A 23001-nucleotide genomic window follows, 5' to 3' on the forward strand; every position below is an offset into this window, starting at 1 on the left:
ATACTAACATTTAGTAAAATAAAAAAAAATTGTTTTCTAGCATTTAACAGGGTATAATTGATTTTGAAGTGAATATTGTATAAAGGAGTCGGAGTCGTAGGTACCAAAAAGAGAGGAGTCGAAAGGTTTTTGGTACCGACTCCACAGCCCTGCAGCAAAGTAAAATAATAGCTAGCAAACATTAAGAATAACTATATTTAAGATTAGAAATAAGTATTTACAATATTTTACAAGTTTCACAAAATACTCACTGTTCACCAAATTGATGATAATTTACAAAAAAAAAAAAAAATGGTAATTTAGGTCTTGGCTTTATAAGTCTCTATGAAATGAGAGACAGATGACGACGAAACTCTGCTCCAAATTTTGAAAGATTTTCTAGATTACAATCAGATATAGAAGATGATAAATAGGAACTCAGCTCTGATGATATTCAATCTTCCAAGGTTTCCTTGTTATTAATATTTCAGCAGTGTTGAAATAACGGAAGAAATTTAGTAGTATCACAGCTGGTGAGAAAGAAATATCTCCACAAGAGCAATGTTCACTCAAAGAAAAACAAATCAAGTCTCCCCTCTCTAACTCGTTGACGTCTTATTATATCAGACCCATTTTCTCTCGAAAATTCCTAATGAACTCTAAAATGTCTAGTGCTAAACTACATCATGCAATATGCACGTCTAGTGGTTGGCGACATAGAAAAAGTTAAGAGAAATATCCAGAAACTCTTGTTCTAGAATACAACGGCATGATCTAGTTATAACTCATTACAATGTTTTTATCTTTACATTAACATTTAATGTGTAAAAAACGGATTTTGAGCGAAGCAAAAAATCTATTTTTGGGTGAGGTAGCCATGTCGTCCTGATGGAAGTTCCTTCGAAGGTAGCTTCCTAGGTATATTTGACCTACAGTGATATATCCCAGAGAATTTACCAAAGGTATCCAGAATTCTAACTCCTGGAGCGAATATCCCTTAAAATTTTACGAAGGGATATTGCGTAATATCAGAGGACGTATTCTTGACACGTCTCATGGCTATCTACACCCCCAATAGAGCTTTCACTACGAGGGGAAAGAGAGGCAAGAATAAGGAGAGTCGTTCCAGAGACATCGCTCTCGACGATCCCTACTGCTCTGCAAATAGTGCGCCTATCCGCCACCGCGAGACGCCACCGTCATTCTTTGTAGCTTTGTAGGTGTTGCAGATATAGTACTATAGGGAGGAATTCATTATCCTTTTGTCCCAAAAGAAGGTGGGTCCATCAGGACGACATGGCTACCTCACCCAAAAATAGATTTTTCGCTTCGCTCAAAATCCGTTTTTTGGGCTCAGGCCATGTCGTCGTGATGGAAGTGTACCAGAGCATTAATGTATCTATGGTTTTCCAATAGTGCCGTTCATCTCGAGCTAAATCTTTCCTCTTCGGTCTTTAGACCTAGAGACACTTGATGTTACCGTTATACATCAATCAGCTGATCATGAAATATGTCAGTGCTTCCTGCCCCCTACAGGGAAGAGTCTGGGTAGACTCGAGGAAAAACCCGAGGATTGTGAGTTCAGGGAACAATCTAGCAAACAGTTTGTATATTAGTGTCAACATATACGTAAAGCATGGTCTGTACTAGGATGGGATTGGTTTGGGCAGATTACTGTACCTCCCGGGTCTGTCGTGAAGAGACGGACAGGTTTATATATATGTAGGAAACCTTAAACAGTAAAATGAACAGTCTAGTACAACAAGATCTTACCTGTTGGCCTGGAACACCATGAATCTTAGTTCTGGTATTTACTTAAATATCAAAAGAGTCAAGGATGCTCTGACTTATACATTCAATGAAATATTTGGGGCGAAAGAGACGCAAATATTTATTCTATTGTTTATTACAAAAATAGAAATCATGGTTGTAAACAATTACAATGTATTCTGAATAATTCTGCATAAAACATAAACAGTAATAACAGGATAAATAGGGTTTGCCTGAAAAGGAAAACATTAGCCACTCTAAGGGAAATATGAAGTTTCGCTATACATTCTGTTGTTACTAGGAACACTGTGCATATAAGAATGCCTGGCACTTGTGTCAGTTTATTATGCTTAATGTCACCTGTGTAGGGAGAACAGTCTTTAGTGTTATCACTTAAACACAAAACTCAACACGATATGTCTTATGAGTCTATCGTGTACACCCTTCACTTTAAGTCCCTAATAGTGCACTGTTCTTCGCAGTAATCAAGCAGCGGGTTTTATACACTGCCCGCCGCCACCACATGAAATTTAATTTCTTGTAATTGCTTCGCATAGTGCTTGAAGGAGACCCTCGAGGACTTCCATCCAGTATAAGCACGAAGACTTTCAAACGACATAATTTGGAAGAAATTCAAAGACAAGGCAACTTTCCTCGGATCATGACCTGCGGGTGTACTGTCTGGATCCGCTCTGCGAATGAAGTAGGTGATTTTCGCCCTAATCTGTTTCAAGGATAACGTTGAACCGGAAGTCTCTCCCCTGAAAAGCTGACCTCCCTTAAAGTCTGAAGTTCTACTGGGCAGAGGGATGCTTCTTCCTTCAGAGGGCAGACTCTCCAGGGACCCCATCTCTTAGTGGGCAGCTCGTTCTTGGCGAGAAACGTCGGGTCTGGAAAGAGGTTCAGTTCTCCATTGTCTGTGAACTGAATGTGGCCATCATCCCTCGAGAGGGCCATTATTTCGCTAACTCTGGCTCCCGAGGCTAGTGCAAATAAGAATATCACCTTCTGAGTCAAGTCTTTCAGCGAGCAATCCTCATTGTTCAGGGTTGATGCTAAACAAAGAACTTTGTCCAAAGACCATGAAATGGGCTTAGGAGGAGCTGCGAGCCGAAGTTTTGCGCAGGCTTTAGGGATCTTTTTGAAGATTTCGTTGGAAAAGTCTACCTAGAAGGCTTAAAGTATTGGTCTGGCCAGGGCGGATTTACATGTAGTAATCGTATTGGCTGCTAAACCTTGTTCATGAAGATGGATGAAGAAGGACAAACAGAAGTCCGTAGAAATCTCCTTAGGTTTCTTCGCCTTGACAAAGGCCACCCATTTCTTCCAGGAAGACTCATATTGTCTTCTTGTTGACTTTGACTCGTATTCTTCTAGGAAGTTGATACTGTCCCTAGAAATCCCAAACCGTTTCTTGACCGCTAAGACGAGAAAATCATGAGATGAAGGTTCTGGGTTTTCACTGATGAAGCTTAGACAGTCAATTTCTGCACTTGCCGAGTCAGAACTGGATCCGGCAATGGGATCAGTTTCAGTCGTAGTTCCATCACCAGGGGGAACCAAACGCTGTTGGGCCACTTGTGGGCCACTATTGCTGCCGTCCCACGAAAGGATCTCAGTTTGTCGAGGACTTTCAGCAGAAGGTTGGTTGGAGGGAATAGGTAGATCTTGGACCATCTGTTCCAATCTGTGGACATTGCATCCATTGCTTCCGCTAGAGATCATCGTACGGGGCTACATACTGAGGTAGCTTCTTGTTGTCGCTCGTTGCGAAGAGGTCTATCTGCAGTCCTGGGACTTTGCGTAAGATGAAGGAGAACGATCTTGCGTCTAGGGAATATTCTGACTCTATCGGTTTGGTTTTGGATAGAGCGTCCGCTGTCACATTGCGGAACCCTTGAAGATGGACTGCTGACAAGTGCCATCTCTTCTTCTCCACAAGGTGGAGGATGGCTAGTATCACTTGATTTATGTGAGGCGATCTCGAGCCCTGTCAATTTAGGCATCTCATTATGACTTCGCTGTCTAGAACCAGACGGATGTGGATTGAGCAACGGAGTTTCAGTTTCTTTAGGGAAAGAAAAACTGCCATGGCTTCCAGAAAGTTGATGTGGAAGGTTTTGAAGAGGGGAGACCAGGTTCCTTGGACTTTCCAATGATGAGAGTGACCTCCCCACCTTTCCTTCGAGGCATCCGTGTGAACGGTGACTGACGGTGGAGGTGGTTGTAAGGGAACCTTGTTCTTTAGGTTCTTGGCCTCCGACCATGGCTTGAGTAGGGATCGCAGACGATTTGGTGTCGGTCATTTTAGATCTCTTCGAGCGTTTGATGCGTATTTTCTCCAGACTCCTGATGCATCTTTTAATTGTGCTCTCAATACTGGATCTGTCACTGAGGCGAACTGGAGAGACCCCAACACTCTCTCCTGTTGCCTTCTTGATATCCTTGCGGATCGAAGAAGGCTTCTGACAGATCCTGCTATCTCTTTCCTTTTCTTTGATGAAATGGAAAGGCAGTGCGACTGCAAGTTCCAGTGGATGCCCAGCCACTGAAACTTCAGAGCTGGAGACAGATGGGATTTTTCCAAGTTGATCTTGAATCCCAAGTGTTCCAGGAACTGGATCACTTCCTTGGAGGCTTGCCTGCACTCTTCTTCGGATGCTGCCCACACCAGCCAGTCGTCCAGGTAGGCTACTACCTCGATTCCTTTTAGGTGTAGTTGATGAATGACTGCATTCGCAAGGTTGGTGAATACCCTTGGAGCTATGTTCAGACCGAAGGGCATGGCTCTGAAAACATACTGTCTTCTTTGTAGTTTGAATCTTAGGTAGGGGGAAACTTGGCGGCTGATTGGAACGTGCCAGTACGCATCCGTCATGTCTATGGAGACTGTGTATGCCCGTTTGGGCAACAGGGTCCTGATGTGTTGAAGCGTCAGCATTTTGAACTTGTAGTTTACTATGAACTTGTTGAGTGGTGACAAGTCCAGAATTACTCTGAGCTTTTCCGAGTCCTTCTTCGGAACACAAAATAGCCTTCCTTGGAATCTGACAGACTTTGCCTTCCTTATAACTCTTTTGCTCAAGAGTTCCTGAACATATTCTTCCAATATGGGGGTTGAGTGTTGGAAGAATTGAGGGAAGGTTGGTAGAGTTGAGCTCCAACTCCACCATAGTCCGTTCTTGATTAGGCTGTGGGCCGAGGATCGAAGGTCCAACGATCCCAGAAGTAGAAGAGTCTCCCTCCTACCGGTAGCATCTCACTTTGAGTGCTGGGAGGAGGATTTACCTCCTTGGCCACGTCCACCTCTTTTGCCCCTACCTCTGGAGGGGCATCTGGAGGAACCTCGAAAGGATCCTCGAGACTTCGGCCGAAAGGTCGTAGACTGCCTTTCAAACACTGGGGTGAACACTGGTGACTGAGTCGCCAGTGTTTGGGGCACCAGTTGGAAGGTAGTGGGTGGTTGTGCTGTTGTTGCTTAGGCCGAGAGGGCACTTTAGGTCGTTTTGATCTATTCTTTGGCTGGGTACCGTCGTCAGCTGAGCATTTCCTTTTGGAGGACAAGCCCCATTTAGAAAGAAGGTTTCTATTTTCAGTGGCGGCTTTGTCCACGACCTCTTTGACCACTTCACTTGGGAAGAGGTCTTTTCCCCAGATGTTAGAAGCTATCAGCTTCCTGGGTTTGTGTCTCACCGCAGCCGAGGCGAACACGAACTCTCTGCAAGCCCTTCGGGCTTTAATAAAGTTGTACAAGTCTTTAGTTACTGTCGCCAGATGGGCTTTGGCGAAGACCATGTACATGTCCGGGGTATCTGGAATGCTTGCCATTGTCTCCAGGCCAGTCTGCAGAGACAAGGAAGCGGCTAAGCGTTCTTTCGTCTCCTGTTCCCTACGCAGGAGAAAGTCCGACAGCTTGGGGAGGTCTTCGCCGAACTGACGTCCGGCAATATCTGCCTCCAGCTTCCCGACTGTGAAGGTGTTGTGGACATCCTTCCAGTTTGCATCGTCTGATGGGAAGGCAAGGGAGAAGGGTCTACACTCCTCCAGTGTAGGGCATGGTTTCCCTGCCTCAACTGCCTTTAAGGCTGCCTTGAGCCCTTTGTCCATAAAGGGAAAGGCACGTTTAGGGTCAGCAATGAAGGACGGGTGTTTCTTGATGAGAGCCGGCACCTTAGAGCTAGTAAAGGCCCTCTCTTTTAAGGTGGTGGTATATAAGGCCTGAGCCTTAGAGGGTTCAAGGACAATAGATTCCTTCGGCTCTGTTTCCTCTCTGGATGCGGGTTCCGTCCTGAGACGGACATAGCAATCCGGGTAGGTCCCTTTGCTGGGCCAGAACTCAATTTCCTCTACTGGGACAGTGCCCAGTTTTTCTGAGAGGAAGATCTTTCCGCCCGACATGGGCATGTGCTCTGCGTACCTCCAGGGGTTAACGTCAGAGAAGGCGGGGAGATCTTTAACGTTTAGCTTCTTCGGAGCCAAACGTGTCGCAACTAGTTGATGCATCTCAGTCCGAAGAGAGGCCTCCTTCTCGGACGATTTCTGTTGCATGTCCTGCACCATGGACAGCAACGAGTGCAAAGTACTCGTGATCGAATCTAGTTGGGGTGCAGTGGAGGAGGTAGAAGGCACCGGCTCATTCACTGTGGCCGATGACACCGAAATCGTTTCGGCTTTCTCAGTTTTCTGGCTCAGGTGGAACGTCATCCGCCTGATCCAACTCCTCCACTAGGAGATTGTTCTCGGTCTCCTCTGAGACAACTGACATGTTGTCTTCTAGCTGGATGCTCTCTAAGGCATCCGAGACTTCAGATTCTACCGGAATCTGAACCAGGGGAATCTCAGGTTGAGGCTGGGGAATAACTGCATCCGAAGATGCCCTAGGGAAAAGACAAGCTCTCATCTTTTCATTAGGAAGGTATGGGCCAGAAGTATTCCTCTGGAAACCCCTGACCCATTTACGCAGCTTTTCCCATGCTGCGTCCCTTGACTCAGTGGACTTTTGGTCATCAAAAGCCTCACACCAGTTTTTCGCAAACGGTACATACCTGCGAGTCCCAAAACTTGAGAGCCCCCCTAGATGACTGCGCAGCGATCATGGGCCCTGCACATGTCGTGGCCGCAGAAGTTCTTACTGCGGACCCTGCAAAAGCTATTCCCGCACTCGGGATACTCCTCCTGTAAGGAAGGGAAAAGTCTATTAGTATTCGGTGAAATTATAAAATTTCAACATACATATAATATTTTATATTAGCTTGGATAGGGTAAGCTATAAGTAGGAAAGACACCTACATGTGTTTCCTGTCCAGCCAATTCCTATGACCTCCTCCAATATTGAGAGTAGAATTCCCAGAGGAAGATGATATCCTGTGATATAAAGTGTCTCTTAACACAATCTTCCAGTTTCAATATTGGGGATTAAGGACAATAATGGATCACAACCATTATAGGAAGAGAGAATCACTCTCTTATATGTGATGGTGTCACAATAGGCTGCCCATGAAGCACCTTGTAGGTTGGAAAAACTTTGGGCTACAGCATTGACTATTTGGTAACAAATTGCCAGTCCTGTCAGACCTGCCGGCGTCTGCCGGGCAAGCCGGCATGTCTGGGCTATTGAAAGCAAATATTGTCTTCATAACAATGTGTGATAGGCCGCCGGCAACGGCTCTGCCGGCTGCTGGTGGTCTCTGCTGGCCGGCAACGGCTCTGCCGGCTGCTGGTGGTCTCTGCTGGCCGGCAACGGCTCTGCCGGCCGACAACGGCTCTGCCGGGGGTCTTTGCCGGCGGCTGCGGTTCTGCACTGCCGGCCGGCGGCGGCTCTGGCAGCCGGCAGCCGAGGATCCTTCCATCAAGGGGACCCAGCGGCAGTCGGCGGCAGATGACCAGGTAGGGGTGGCCGGCTGCCGGCCGGCAACTCAGCAGCTGGCAGTCGGTTCCTGAATGTCCAATGTCTTTGGGTTGTCGGTCAACTATGTTCCCAACAAGCGGCGGCAGGGCAACTGCCAGCTGGCAGACAATGGACATGGCCCAGTATGAAAGTATGAGAGAAAGAAAGGATGGAGGAAGGCAAGGGCTCAGCTTTGGCGACCTGCATCCAGAATGAGGGTTCAAGTGGAAGGGGGAATGAAATTCGGGCTTCCACCCAAGCATATCCCAAACATAAGGGCTATGGAAGGCAGTCCAAGGGAGGACCGATGAACACACTAAAGAATACGAGGATACCCGCTGGCAGCCGGGCTGGCCGGCGGCAGACGGGGAACCTCAGGCCAGTCCTACAAGAACCCTAGGGTCAATGTAGAACGACGGCCAGTAGGGTGTTGGATCATTCAACACGAAAGAGATAGCGGGGAGGGGGTAGGTGTCCTATAGGTAAGGTAATGCCCGTAGGCACTACCTAACCTAAAGGATTCTGGTCTCATGAAGTAACCTCAGGTAGGGGAAATCATTAGTCAAGGGAGAGGGCGTCCGTAGGACACCAACTCGCAGGAGAGCAGAATCTCGAACTAGAGGCCCTAGGCAGTGAAGAAATCCTTTCTTCGGCCTAGGGTCTACCAGCACAGGACTGTCTGCTAGGCCAGGGAAGGGGGAATTGTCATACAAAACCCCCAATTATGGCCTAGGGAGGTCTAGCCTCCTGAAAGAGCAGCTTAACCTGACATGGGAAATCATTTCACCAAGACAGGGAGATGTCTAACACAGACTGATACTCTGATGTCCCGTCCTAAACACAAAACCGACTCAGTGGTTAGGAGAAAGAAAACAGAACGTCTCAGTAAAACTTTGCCAGAACTCTGTTCACAGCAAAGAAAACTGAGAATAGCCTAGGCTAATCAGAGGGAAGGGGATTGCTCTTAAATCTCCTAGGAGATTGGTATTAACTTAAAAGGTCTAGGAGGTGTCAGTCTCCCCTTAAAAGTCAATACAAGAGCAATGGGGACATGTATGAAAGTATACTAAAGTCCCTAGGCTAGTAGCCTAGGAGCATTGAGAATCAATCACCGAAACTCTCTGTATACTATCTTGGAAGAGGAAAGCAAAATTAAGTAATATCAAAAAATGTGCAAAATATTGCCTGTACTTCAATAAAACTTTACCAGGAAGGTTATATCATGCATGAAGTGTGAGGGTGCCTTGGCTAGGAAGCCTAGCACTCATGAGGCTCGATCATAAATAGCCAAATTCACGACAACAATGACATAATATAAGAATCCCTATCTAAATAGCTAAAGTTATTAAAGTGTAAAAATGCCGGGAAAGGGTTGTTCTGGCTAACCAAATGAACAGAAGAACGACCGCGTCACTGACGCCATCCGGCTGGCAACAGCTCTTGTTACGTTAATTACGATCTCAATCGAAAAGCAAAAGTGGCAAGAGCTTACATTTACACAAGATAAAGATATTACTTAACTTTCCAGAAGCTGATAAGGCTGGGGAAGACATCATAGCGTCCAAAATACTCCAAAATAGCTCGAGAGAACAGGGAAAAACACCGGTCTAGCGAAGCTACGATAGAAAGAATGACGGTGGCGCCTCGCGGTGGCGGATAGGCGCACTATTTGCAGAGCAGTAGGGATCGTCGAGAGCGATGTCTCTGGAACGACTCTCCTTATTCTTGCCTCTCTTTCCCCTCGAAGTGAAAGCTCTATTGGGGGTGTAGATAGCCATGAGTCGTGTCAAGAATACGTCCTCTGATATTACGCGATATCCCTTCGTAAAATCTTAAGGGATATTCGCTCCAGGAGTTAGAATTCTGGATACCTTTAGTAAATTCTCTGGGATATATCACTGTAGGTCAAATATACCTAGGAAGCTACCTTCAAAGGAACTTCCATCACGACGACATGGCCTGAGCCCAAAAATAAGACTTTTTCACAGGTCTTAGATTTGATGTATATATATAACAGGAAACAAACATTGACAAGAAGACATATTTCAAATAAAGAGTGCAGTAAAAGATATTCTTAGAGTAAACGGAAGACCTCAAATGCATACATATCTTTACACAAATGTGCACAACAGTTAATTCCAGAATTGTTAGTCAGGTACTCACTCTTTGTTGTTTCTAACACTCCTGCGAGGTGTGGCGGGAGAAGCTTTGTTTTACTACCTGTTATGATGTTGCATGTCTCCTGTCAAAGCTAGTGGACAGGTAGCAAGGCCATGGCAGTTACCTGTCGTGGGGGTGACAGGGAAAGATGTGGTCCCCAGCTGCTACCGTGCCTTCAGTGAAGTACATGTAAGCAATCCTTATTAGAAAGCTGCACCTTGCAGGAAGAGCAGAAACCTTTTGTGTCCTTTCAGAGCCCCTTTCACCAGCACCAGCTGGTTTTCAGGGCTAGGCAGAGCTATACACTTTATATCTAAGCCTCCCATACCACAGCTTTATTCCTTCATCAATTGACAGGTCCTGCTAAGGAGTATATACATCCATGAACCTTAATCAGAAGTATTCTTAGATTGTACGAACTTTCACAAGATAATCAGTATTGCCTTGTTGGATCTCAGTGTTATTGCTCTCGAGAAAAAATCATAACAATCAGCAAAAACCTCTGACATGTTTTTGTCTTTATGCAGATAAGCAGATATTCCCTCATAGACTAATAGTCCTCTAACAATGGTATACAAATGACCCCCATAAGAAAAACAAACCCAGGTACTTAGCAATATCCTTTGCATTTACTGGCAACCGTAAGTTTTGGAAAGAAAATGGCATACCTACAAATTGTTATCTAGCATTGATATTGGTTTGTTCTACTAAGAAAACAAACAAATATCACATGAAAAACAGCTGTGTAAAATCCAGCACCAAAGAAATATATGCCAGATAGCCCTGTAATACAGGAGTTCCTGTGAAATGCATTGCCATGAGAGGAGAAGGATCGGTAGACCAACCTGCCTGTTTTTCCTGCTTCTCCTCTGCCTCATGGGAACAGGTTATTTCTCTTCCTCTCCTGCAATGGTGTCTGGCTCAAATACCTCTTTTGTTTGTCACTGCATACGACCCACAATCCTCCTACAAACGATGGGCAGAGGTAAGATAACCTTTACAAATGGGTTCCAGGTTCTACCATTAGTAATGTTATCCTGTATCTATCTGGCTTTTTAATCCATGATCTCTGTGTTAACGATATCTGTTATGAAAGATAAAACTGGTAAAATGAATAGTAAGAATAATTATAGGCCTATTGCCCTAGCCAGTGTTTTGTCTAAAGTGTTGAAAATCATACTGCTGGACAGGTTAGAAATGTATATATTAACAAATGACAGTCAGTATGGCTTTAGAAAAAAATATGGTACAAGCATGTGTATTTTTGCATTGAAGGAAATTTTTGCTAGGTATTGAAGTATGAATTCTTCAGTGTTTTTATGCTTTTTAGATGCCTCTAAGGCGTTTGACCATATCAACTATGAGAAATTATTTAGTAAAAGGGCTGACCGAGGTGTTGAAATGTATCTTATTATATTACTTGTGTACTGGTGTGACTGAGTGGGGTTGACCTCAAAGTGTGTAATGAGACAAACCATCTAGGTCTTGTATTTACTGATGATATGAAAGATTGTAAATATTATGTCAATGTTGTAAACTGTATGGTCAGGGTTATGTGTTGTTGAGGAAATTTCACATGTGTTCACCTGATGTAAAAGGATCGCTATTCAGAGCTTGCTGTACTCCCCTTTATGATGCAAACCTCTGATGTCATTTCACAGAATACAGTATGAAGAGACTTTCAGTGGCTTATTATGATGCAATGTCTATGTTACTTAGAGTACCTAGATTTTTTAGTGCTAGCCAAATGTTTACTGAAGTGTGTGTATCTGCCTGTCAGGCTGTAATTAGGTTTCTTATTTTTAAGTTTATTGGGAGGATTGAAAAGTCAGAAAATTGTATTATAAAAGTACTGGTTAATCCTACCATTTGCAGTGCAGGATTCACATCCTCAATGTGGAGACACTGGTACAGTATAACAGTTTGTATACTGTATATGAAAATGGGTAATTCACCAATAAGTGCAGTTGCAGTAGTCATAACTACTAATAGATATATTCTTCAGTAATAGCAGGTAGATTAAATTTTTTTTTATTCTATAGTTGTATACACTTAATTAACTGCAAACACATGTAGCCTATATCTGTGGACCATTGCATCTGAAATAAAGGTTAAATTGAAATAGAAATTTAGATTTAATAGAAAAAAAACCACTTACTGTATATCATTATTTCAGAGTGATTGTTGCAGAATATCACACTTCAAAGCATATAGTAGTTTGAATACTGGATAAGTATGGAAATAATTAATTTTATGGAAATATGATCTGACACATTGTTACACAAGTTAAGGACCGGTATTTTGTCAGTAAATATTTTACATATTTGCAGGATTTATGAAGGTTTGCATGACCTCACAAAGGCTGTCAAGTTTTACAGAGATGTTCTCCACTATGATGCCACCCATGTTGAAGCCATAGCATGTATTGGTACTCACCACTTCTACAGTGATCAACCTGAAGTAGCGTTGAGATTTTACAGGTAGGATGAAATTATTAGAAAATTTTTATTTTCTCCACGTACTGCCAAAATATAGTTGTAATGAAATTTAGCTTTGATCTCCTTGTGCCTGTAAAGGTTGGACTCATTCCACAGGAAAGTCTGTTTCTATGTAATAACAGAAGTTTTAGAATGGAATTTATTTCAATACTCGCGTAACCTTTATTGTGCTATACCTTTTGCAAATTCATCTTTTTTTAGAAACTTGAAAATTAGTTGATTAGTTGTGGGGTTGTAGGACTTGGTCCCCTTACCAATATTTCTAGAACTACTACTACATTTCATGACTACTAGTGGCTGTAATTTTGAATCACCTCACTAACTATGACAGGGGGCCAATCCACTGAATGCTGATTATTGAAATGATTCATTTTTTAAATCATTTTCTAAATTTCAACAAACCTTAATCAATATTCATTGCACTGACCCCCACCCTGAAATAACAGATAAATAACAAAATACAACACAAGACTCTTACCCTGGACTCTACCCTCAAACGACTTGTCACGAGGCAATCTGAAGCTGGGAGCTGGGAGATGGCTTGTAACTTCTGTAATTCCAATAAAAGATGAGAAGATTTGCAAAGCCAACGACTCTCTTTACCTTTCGACCATTTCCCCGTCACAAGGACTACTACCAACCATAACCAAACGAGGACTAATCAAAAGATCCCTAAATAAGTCAAAGTACTAAACTAACCACCCTAAAGTACCTTAGCTGAACCCCTGAATATGTAAACAGGTAAACAATATGCAAGAAGAAATAAGGAGAGTACTTTCTTAACCTAATATGGCTTCTGCCACAACAAGGATACCTAACAAATAACATGAGTCAACTTAGCAGCTATTCATTTAGTATCATATATTTAAACTTTGAAGGAAAGAAGAATAGACTTCCAAGTTGCAATGACAATCTATGATAAAACTTCATAAAAAAGGACAGCATTGTTTAACATAAGGCAAGAATCATCTCTAAGCTCACAGTAAAGATTCCTGTATTTGAAATAATTCTTTGCTTTGAAAGCTGGCATTAGATCCCACATTGGAGGACACTGCTTATAGTTCATTAACCATGTAGCCTGATGCAAAGGCTACATTAAATAGGGTCTTTAAGAAAGTCTCTGAAATCATCTGACTCTATGGGCCTAAACGGAGGACCTGATACGAACTTTAAGACCGTGTTCAAATTCCATGAGATAGGATTCAACTTGGGTAGATCTTTGGTACAGAAATGTCTGATAACATTACCATTGACTGTATTGTCAGCCAGATCTAAATTTTGATGTATTACTAAAGCTTATATAAACCTATAACCTGTTATTATTGCAACCAAGGAACTTGAGGTATGTCTTAGGAAATTGAAAAGCTTAACAGTATTGTGTAGAGATAAGTTGGTATTTAAAAAACCTACAGACATACACCAATTAAATTATATATGCCATTATTGCTGTCATAGAGAAAGGGTTGATCCCCATGCAGTCAGCTGAAACAGAGAAGTCTGGTGTATTAGGTGGTACTCTGCATGTTTGAAAACATATTACCTATTGCAGGGGTCGTCAACCTATGGCACGCGTGCCAGACTTGGCACGAGGAGTGCTTGTTTATAGCATGGCATTTGATTTGAAGGAGCAAAGGAAAAATCCTGAAAAAATACAGAGAGAGAGAGAGAGAGAGAGAGAGAGAGAGAGAGAGAGAGAGAGAGAGAGAGAGAGAGAGAGAGCCAGAAAGAATGTGTATTGTGTATCATTACCTTTCTCTTTATGGTTTGCATTATTTACTTTATGATTTGAATTATTATATCTTTATTTCTATCTATATATCTACATTTCCTTTCTTCTGACATGTGCCAGTCAACACAAATACGATTTTGCATCCCTTAAACCAGGATCAAGTAATTTCCCTGATCAGGTCAGATTGGCTACCTGAGTATGGTCCCTTTTATAATTCCTTGATATTTTGATTTAGCTACCTGAGTATGGTCCCTTTTATAATTATTTGAGATTTTGATTAAGCTACCTGAGCATGGTCCGGGTTGTTTCAGTGAGTCTTTAGCCACCTTATGCAATATTCCTTTTAGTTAACTGTTGCTACTGGGAAAAAATAAGCTTGATGTCCAATTATTTCAGCCATCTTGAACAAATAACTTTGGATTTATTCAGCAGAATGATCGTGCTGTGTGTGTTCTCGGCTGCAAAAATTTTTTGTGTTGCACATCGAGTGTTAAACCACACTTTGAAACAAAAGAAGAGCCGGCTTTCAAGGTTAGTGCTGAGGTGATTAAAAAAGCAGTAACCCGCTATGAGAAACAAAGTAATGTGTTCAAAAACCTGCTAGCAAAAACAATGAAACTGAAACCAGTTACAAACTAGCTTTGTGTATTGCATGGAAAGACTTTTCCTGGTGCAGATTTTTTGAAAGCAGCTTTCTTAGAGGGCTCTGATGCTTTATTTGATATCTTATCAAACAAGCAAGTTATCATCTCAAGGATAAAAGACATGTCTTTCTCAGCTAGATCCGTGAAAAGAAGTATTTCTGAAATGGTTGATAATGTAAATCGGCAGCAATTGGTTGATTTAAGAAGTACACATGTTCATTGTGTCCTGGATGAAAATGTGGATATCAATGGCATTCCCTGCTTGGCTGTTTTTGCCAGGTATAGTGACGCAGAGGTACACGAAGTGCTTTGTTGTCTTTAACCTATGTATGACAATACCAAGGGAGAAGACACACTGAAGGCATTCACTGGGCATTTTGAGTACAGAGAGGAAGACATAGGAAAGATTTTTGCCATTACTGATGGTGCTCCTGTTATGGTAGGAGAAAACAAGGGCTTTATAAAATGGTTGAGGATAAAATTGGGCAATCCATTCTGAAATTGCACTGCATAGTTCATCAAGAAAATTATTTTCACACATGAAGCACATCCTCAGTCCCCATCGTAGCAGGCTTACAATGGATCACTCTGAAGGTTGTGTGAAACTCAAAGTATCTAAATATTCACCTGTAATTTCAACTTTGCCCTTTGGGAAGCAAGGGCTAAGATCTCATTGATATGTTGAGGTATAAACTTGAAATATAAGATATTTTTGTAACAAAGAATAATAAATGCAACAAAATTATTACATTTATGTTATGCATATTCAGGAAAATACATTATAATTAAAATGGTTACTACATACTGAATAAAGGGATTTTGACGAAGGAAAAATCTATTTCTGGGCGAGAGACCTGTGCCGCCCAGTGAAATACTCCTAGAGCACTATTTCTAAGGAATATAACTGCTATATATTACCAGAGAAAAAAAGCATAGGAATGCCAGGTTGAACCCAGCTCGCTCACCTATATAAGGTGTCGGTATAAAATACTGGGGCGTGATAATTCACAACCAGAGGTCTCGCACTATTTAGATATCTCCTCTTCAAAATCCCCGCCACAGCGAGGTGCCGATCAACACTACTACCACTAACCCAACCCACGCCAGTGACGTCACTCCTCATAGCACCCAAGGTTTGGGGCCCATGTTGGGAGGGAAGTCAAGGGAGGGTTCACTGGGCGGCACAGGTCTCTCGCCCAGAAATAGATTTTTCCTTCGTCAAAATCCCTTTTCTGGGCTCCGACCTGTGCCGCCCAGTGAAATAGTACCAGAGAAATGGTCCCAAATCTTGGAACAATACCTGAGGAAGTAAAATAAAATCCAAAATAACAGGTAAGAGGATAGCAAGACATAGTTGATTAAGGTTCACTATGTTCAGGAGGAATCACATTCCCTGCTGCCACTGTAGCAAATATAAGGCTTCCAGAGGTTTTAAGCAGTGGCGTTTAAATACTGTTGGAGACTTCCGGCCTGTATATTTATTAAGTCCAGTGAAGTTCATAGTAATTAACTGAGGTAGCTACAGCTCATATATCATGGACGTGAGGGAGTGATGTGGGAATGATTCTAGGTAGCCCGTTAATGAAATGCAGAATCTTCTGTCTGAGTCCTTTCAGGATGATGGTTCTTCACCTTCTCTAATGGGTAAGGGCCCCGAGGACTGAACGGGAGATATGTTTAAGTAGGCTTCCAGAGTGTTTACTGGACATAAAGATGGGTCCTGCGGAAGTGGGACAATCTTCCAGGGGAACCGTCTGTCCTGGGGGTCCTCATTTTCGCTAAAAATCTTTTGTCAGGGGAAAGGAGTACTTCCCCTGACGAGAGAAATTCAATATGACCTGGATCTCTAGACAAGGCTGAAAGTTCTGATATTCTGGCGCCAGAAGTCAGGTTCATTAAGAACAAGGATTTCCTAACCAATGGAATATAATGGCAAGTCTCGTTAAGAGTGTCTGAAGCCAACTTAAGTACGTCATTCAGAAACCAGGAAACTGAGCTAGGGTGAGTTGATGGTTTCAATCTGGCGCAGGTTCTCGGGATGGATGAGAAGTATGAATCTGTAAGGGCAATATTAAAGCCAATTGTAAAACCTTCAAGGCTGACTTAATTTGTGGTAATAGTACAAGTTGCTAAGTCTGATTCAAATAAAATTCTGAAGAAGGTTACTGTCAGATTCATAGTCATCGTCTCAACCTTTGAGTCCCTTAAAAACTGGCAAGTTTCATAACAGCCGAATCATACTGTCGAAGGGTGGATCCCCTCTTATCTGATTCTAAAAATAACGTATTTGAGGATCAATATCTGCACCTCTTGAGCTGCAAATTTCATAAAGTCCAGAAAGGTAGGGCATTCTGAATTTGAGGAAGCTAACACAGAGCGAGTTGTACTGCTTGTGTTAGTATTGGATTGGGGATCTGTCGAGGTGGAGACCCAGTTCCACCAGAAGGGGAAACCCGTTGTGCTTGGGCCAGATGGGGGCTACTAGAGCAACTTGGCCTTTGAAGTCCTGAGCTTGTCTAACACTTTCATCGACAGATTTATTGGTGGGAATAGGTAAATTCTCTCCCAAGTGTTCCAGACTAATGATATTGTGTCTGTGGCGTAAGCCCGAGGATCCGGGCTGGGAGCTACATAGCACTCTAGTTTGTAGTTGGACTTTGTTGCAAACAGATCTATCTGGAGATCCGGAACCTGAGAAAGAATCCAACTGAAGGACATTGGGTCTAGTGACCACTCCGACTCCAGCGGAGTTGTCCTCGAAAGTGCGTCCGCCACTATCTATCTAGAAGAAACCTGATATGTTGGTTTTTGGCTGGAGCCGGTTGCTTAAGGTCAAAAATACCGCCATGGCCTCTAAAACATTGATATGAAGTTGGCGGAATATTGTCGACCATAGTCCCAGGACTTTCTTGTACTGAGAGTATCCCCCCCCCCCCCCCCCCGCCTGTTAGGGAGGCGTCTGTGTAAATGACGAGCTTGGGGGTGGATATTGTAAGGAAACGGATTTACCAGATTTTGACCTTTGTCCATGGTTGAAGTCTTTTCTTCAGAATTGGTTGGAGTCGAGCCCTTTGTCTCGATATTACTCGTTTTCCTGGAGCACCATACTCGGCTTATATCTTTCAGTTTGGCCTTCAGTAGTATATCTGTTACTGAGGCAAACTGGAGGGCACCCAGGATTCTCTCTTGATTTCTTCTGGAAGACAATTGTCTTTGAGAAAACGTATTGTGTTTTGCTATATCGTTCCTCTTGGCTGTTGGGAGACAGAGTGTGGGAGCATAGAACCCATTGAATCCTAACCATTGAAACTTGTCCTCGGGACCAAACGAGATTTCTCGAAGTTGATTTGGAACCAAAACTGTTGTAAGAGATTATCACTCTGTAGTTGCTGTGAGGCAGTTTGCCTAGTTGAAGCCTAGAAACGGACGAAAATGCCTTGCTTTCGGAACATGATAGCAAACGTCTGCAAGATCCATAGAGGAGGTGACGGCCCCACAGAGAAGCAAGGTCCGCACCTGAGAGATGGTCAGCATGTGAAACTTGTCGCATTAAATGTAAGAATTCAGAAGCGACAGGTCTAGGATTACTCTTCGCTATTCTGAGTCTTTCTTTGGCCCGCTGAACAAGTGATCCTGAAATTACAAACGATTTACTTTTATTGCTTCCTTTTGCAATAAATCGTTTTCATATAAGACTAGCTCTTCCGTTGGATGTTGATGAAAACTGGTTGGTGGAGGGGGCCTTTCTATCCAACTCCACCCCAGACCTTTGGAAATTATACTGAAAGCCCAAATGTTGAACGTTCAACGGTTCCGGAAGATGTAAAGTCCTACCCCTACCTGAGAACTCCCAATGATTTGCTGCGGATTTACCTCCTCGGCCTCGAGAGTAGCTGTTGCGAAAAGTTCCTCTCGAGCTAGCGCCTCTGGGGCGCTGGTAACCCTGGAAAGCACCCTGAGTTTCAAAGGTGGGCCTAAGGGCTGGGGAAGTAGCATAGGAGGTAGTTGCTACTTGGGACTGAGGAACCAGCACGTATTGCTGTTGGGGTTGACCCTTCGAAGTGAAAGGTTGACTCCCTTGTGCCACCGGGATGGTTTGAACCACCTGTTGGGACCGCCGGTTTGGAAGGAATGGAAAGATCTCAGACTCTTTCTACCTCGAGATTGGTTGCTGGCTGGTTCGAACTTGTGCTTGGGGACTAAGCCCATCGAACCTTGAGTCTCTGATTGACCCTAGCAGCTCCAGACTGGGGCTTTAATGAGCTTGTTAGGCTCATGTCTGATAGTGGCCTCAGACAAGACATGCCTACAGCAACGACGTCTGGCCGCAAAGGAGTCGTAGGAATCAGACAGTAAGGTTTGAAGTAATGACTTCGTCAAGACCTTAAAAGGTGGTTCTTCTTCATACATTAAAGAGGTCTTTTCTGCCATTGTAGCCGAGTTGATAGGTCTACTCAGGCGCATACAGGCTTCGAGCTCGAGGCATATCAGGGATTCCGGAAGCCTGGGTAGCCACTCACTGAACTGAATGGGAGCACAGTCAGCACTTAATTTACCCGATGTGAAGGTCGCCGGGGCGTTAGTCCAGCAATCGTGATCCCCCAGGGACAGGAGGGAGGTCGGATGCGTTTCCTTCAGCTGCGGTAACGGCTTGTCCTCGTTTATTGCCTGCTGAGCAAGGTCCGATATCTTAGTGACACACGGAGTAGGGGTTTACTCCTCCACTAGAAACATCGTGTACGGGCTCTTGTGAGGTGTTAACGTAGTGTTAACACACTCCCACTCGTTTAAGGGCCGGACCCAGGTGGACTGAGCCTGCCCCTTTGGGTACATTTTGGTTTCTTTGGGGACCTTGTCAAACCTTACGAGTGTCTCCTCGGTAAGGCATGCGAAACCAGAGAGAGGGAACTGTAGACCCGGCGGGTAGAATTCAAAATCTTCTACAGTCCGGGTGCCAAACCCTTCGATGGTTAACATACCATCTTTGAAGGGAGAGCGCAAGGCCCCCTTCCACGGATTGCTTTCGACGAATTCCGGGAGCTTAGAGGCATCCGGGATGATATATTGTGCTGTTGAGGTAGCCCATAACAAATGAGACCCTGTATGAGGCTATCTGGTTTAGCACTCTCTCTTCCCCCTAATGGGCAATAATTCCATTCAATTGTCAAGTTCACAGAGGCACCAGGAATCTTCCATCCTATAATTCGTGGTGACTCGGTATGTGACACGAGGTTTGAGCCAGTGAGCTACAGAGGTCCGTAAATTATATATATATGTATATATATGGATAAATATCAGCACAACATCGTGTTCAAATAGAAATAAATTTCTACCTCATCCCTGGGATCGGTCGCTGGCCTCTTCTAAGATGAAAGGTCAGGTTGAAACTAACCATGCCACGAGAGGCCATGCATCAATCTTGAAAGGGCTGCCGGATCGAAGGGAGCCTCCGGGGTCGTAGGTTTCAGGCCGGGCTTCGCTCTCGACCCAAGAGAAGTCTTAACTGGTTTGGTGATTTGGAAGACCTGTGAGTCTTTGGTAGGGCTGGCAGGTAGCTTTAACTTTAGGGACAACGGGACGTGGCCCGACATCAGCCACGTGCTTCCTTGAAAACCCTAAAAGGAAGAGACACAGGGTCTCTTTGCCCTGACACTCCAGGCAAACCCGCCAACCCATATCTAAAGAGTCGCCAAGGTAGAAGTCATGGAAGACTGCGAGCTCCGAAAGAGGGTATATCGTTACTAATGAACAAGGTAACTCCGTTGGGAATGTAAAATAAATAGATCGAGAATAAATGTTTAAATCGATCAATCACAAAGGAAATAAAATGAAAATCCCAAAATAATATATCCGAAGTTATAATTATAGATAGTAACGACAGGGGCACCTACAATGTCCCATAGTAGGGTAGTAACCCAAAAAGATCCGGGTGTTCCGAATTCTTAAAATAGACCGGTATGAAACCGGGACAAAAGGCTATGAACAAAATTTCGGACCGGTATAATAACCGGGGAGAAAACTTTTCATAAATTAACTGACATTGTCAAAATAATTCCATAAAAGGTGAAGATTATCAATGAAATAATATTGTCATAGCGCGAAATATACTATCCCGTCGGTACTGGGGAAGTATAGAATAACATAAAGATACATAAGTATCCCATAGCAGGTCAGTAACCTAAAGAGATCCGGATGCTCCGAATTCTTGAATTAGACCAATATGAAATCGGGACAAAAGACTATGAACAAAATTTCAGATCGGTACAGTAACCGGGGAAAAACTTATCATAAATTAACTGACTTTGTTAAAACAATTCCATAATAAGTTAAGATTATCAATGAAAAAATATTGTCATAGCGAGAAATATACTATCCCGTTGCTACTTGGGAAGTATAGAATAAAATAAAGATACGTGAGTGTCCCATAATAGGTTAGTAACCTAAAAGGATCCGGGTGTTCCGGGTTCTTAAAGTAGACCGATATGAAACCGGGACAAAAGGCTATGAACAACTCTAGGACCGGTTTAGTAACCGGGGAAAAACTTATAAATAAACTGACATTGTTAAAACAATCCCGTAATAAGTTAAGGTTATCAATGAAATAATATTGTCATAGCTTGAAATACACTATCCCGTCGCTACTTGGGAAGTATAGAATAAAATACAGATACGTGAGTATCCCATAATAGGTTAATAACCTAAAAAGATCCGGGTGTTCCGGATTCTTAAAATAGACCGATATGAAATCGGGACAAAAGGCTATGAACAAAATTTCGAACCGGTATAGTAACCGGGGAAAAAATTATAAAAATTAACAGACATTGTTGAAACAATTCCGTAATAAGTTAAGATTATCAATGAAATAATATTGTCATAGCGAGGAATATACCATCCCGTCATTACCAGGGAGGTATAAAATAAAAAGGGATGAAAAAGGATGCAAAAAACAGTGATGAATAAATATAATCAAAACTAGTTCCGGGGCCCCCGGGGCCGGGGAACAGGGTTTGTAAAGTAAACTTAAAGTAACTTAAAGTAAACTTAAAGTAACTTAAAGTAAACTTAAAGTAACTTAAAGTAAACTTAAAGTAACCTAAGATACATCCTTAAAATACATAAATAGAAAACTCCAGTTATGATCTAAAACTAATGTCTGTAATTGAATAGGGCTCCCGGAGGGAGGATATTAATCAAAACTGTGTCAGTGTCAACAGATCTTGTATTTAAGAGCCCGGAGGCTCCGATGTCTGATGACGGGAGGGTACCACGGGAGAGCGCGGGGGGAGCCAATGGAACCCCCACTACCCAACCGGAGGTACCGGGACGAAGGTAATGATTCATGTAGAATATAATATAATGATATGGGATATTTAATAAGTCCTATGCGGACGATAATAGCAGGAGGTACCGTAGGTGGGGACACTCCTAATATAAGTGCTCATTCTTACAACCATAGCTAAAAGCAAAAGTTACACCAAGGTGCAGTCATACCGACTAATCACGTGTGATAGTCCCCGGTGGTCCCGGCCCTCCCCCTCCCCCGACCAATCGGGGCGACGGGAGGGGAGGAGACGAAACCGCCCGGTATGAATGAATGAGACTAAGTCACACCCCGTGGGTACACTCAGTCCTCAATATGTCGGAACGTTGAGGGAAGACTGAGGAACAAGCATACTTGACCCGTATGTCATAACCAACAACCATCGAGTGAGAGGAAGGGTGTACACTGGAGGAGGGGGGGATGGAATAGCCTCCCCAACCTGTGGGGGGGGGGTATGGTACCGGGGAATCACCAGTGCGTAGTGGTAGACAGAGCTACCAACTGGAGATCCCCTCAACATGACATGAAAATCCCAAAAATATGATCATAACGGAGTAAAGCAATAAATATAATATCAATGCACAAATACATAAAAATAATTAATGAATTAAAAGCGAAATCACGTAAGTAAGGTTAGGCATGCAGAAATAATATGGCGAGAGAGGGACTCGGGCGAGTGGTAAGGGAGGAGCATGACGCCATCAGCAGATGGAAAGCAGGGGTACCAACCTAGTTACTGAAGCGGTAGATCGAACAGTAAAAACAACAAAATACGAGAGAGTCCCACTCGAACCAAATGTAAAACTAGGTGGAGCGTAATAAAACTAAAAGGTTTAATAATAATAAGTGAGATGGTCGTCTTCCTAGAACTAGCGAAACAATCTCAAAGGTGACGCAATCCACCAACATGCACGAATGCAGGCATACCAACATAACCTACTCCTTGATGAAACGCTAACACTGATATCATAGGATAACATAAAATTAATGCTAGATGAAAGCATAAAGACGGT

At 43.2% G+C, this 23001-nt stretch overlaps 1 protein-coding gene across 1 annotated transcript in view; it reads left to right on the forward strand.

Moving 5' to 3' along the window:
- BBS8 (tetratricopeptide repeat protein 8) overlaps positions 1 to 23001 on the forward strand; it is a 359101-nt gene that overhangs the window by 204092 nt on the left and 132008 nt on the right. Inside the window, exon 7 of the mRNA XM_068373116.1 lies at positions 12127 to 12276. Within this exon, the coding sequence (XP_068229217.1) occupies positions 12127 to 12276 (150 nt within the window). The remainder of the gene's footprint in view (positions 1 to 12126; positions 12277 to 23001) is intronic.

Source organism: Palaemon carinicauda, chromosome 5 (assembly GCF_036898095.1).
Source record: "Palaemon carinicauda isolate YSFRI2023 chromosome 5, ASM3689809v2, whole genome shotgun sequence".
Taxonomy (NCBI): Eukaryota; Metazoa; Arthropoda; class Malacostraca; order Decapoda; family Palaemonidae; genus Palaemon; species Palaemon carinicauda.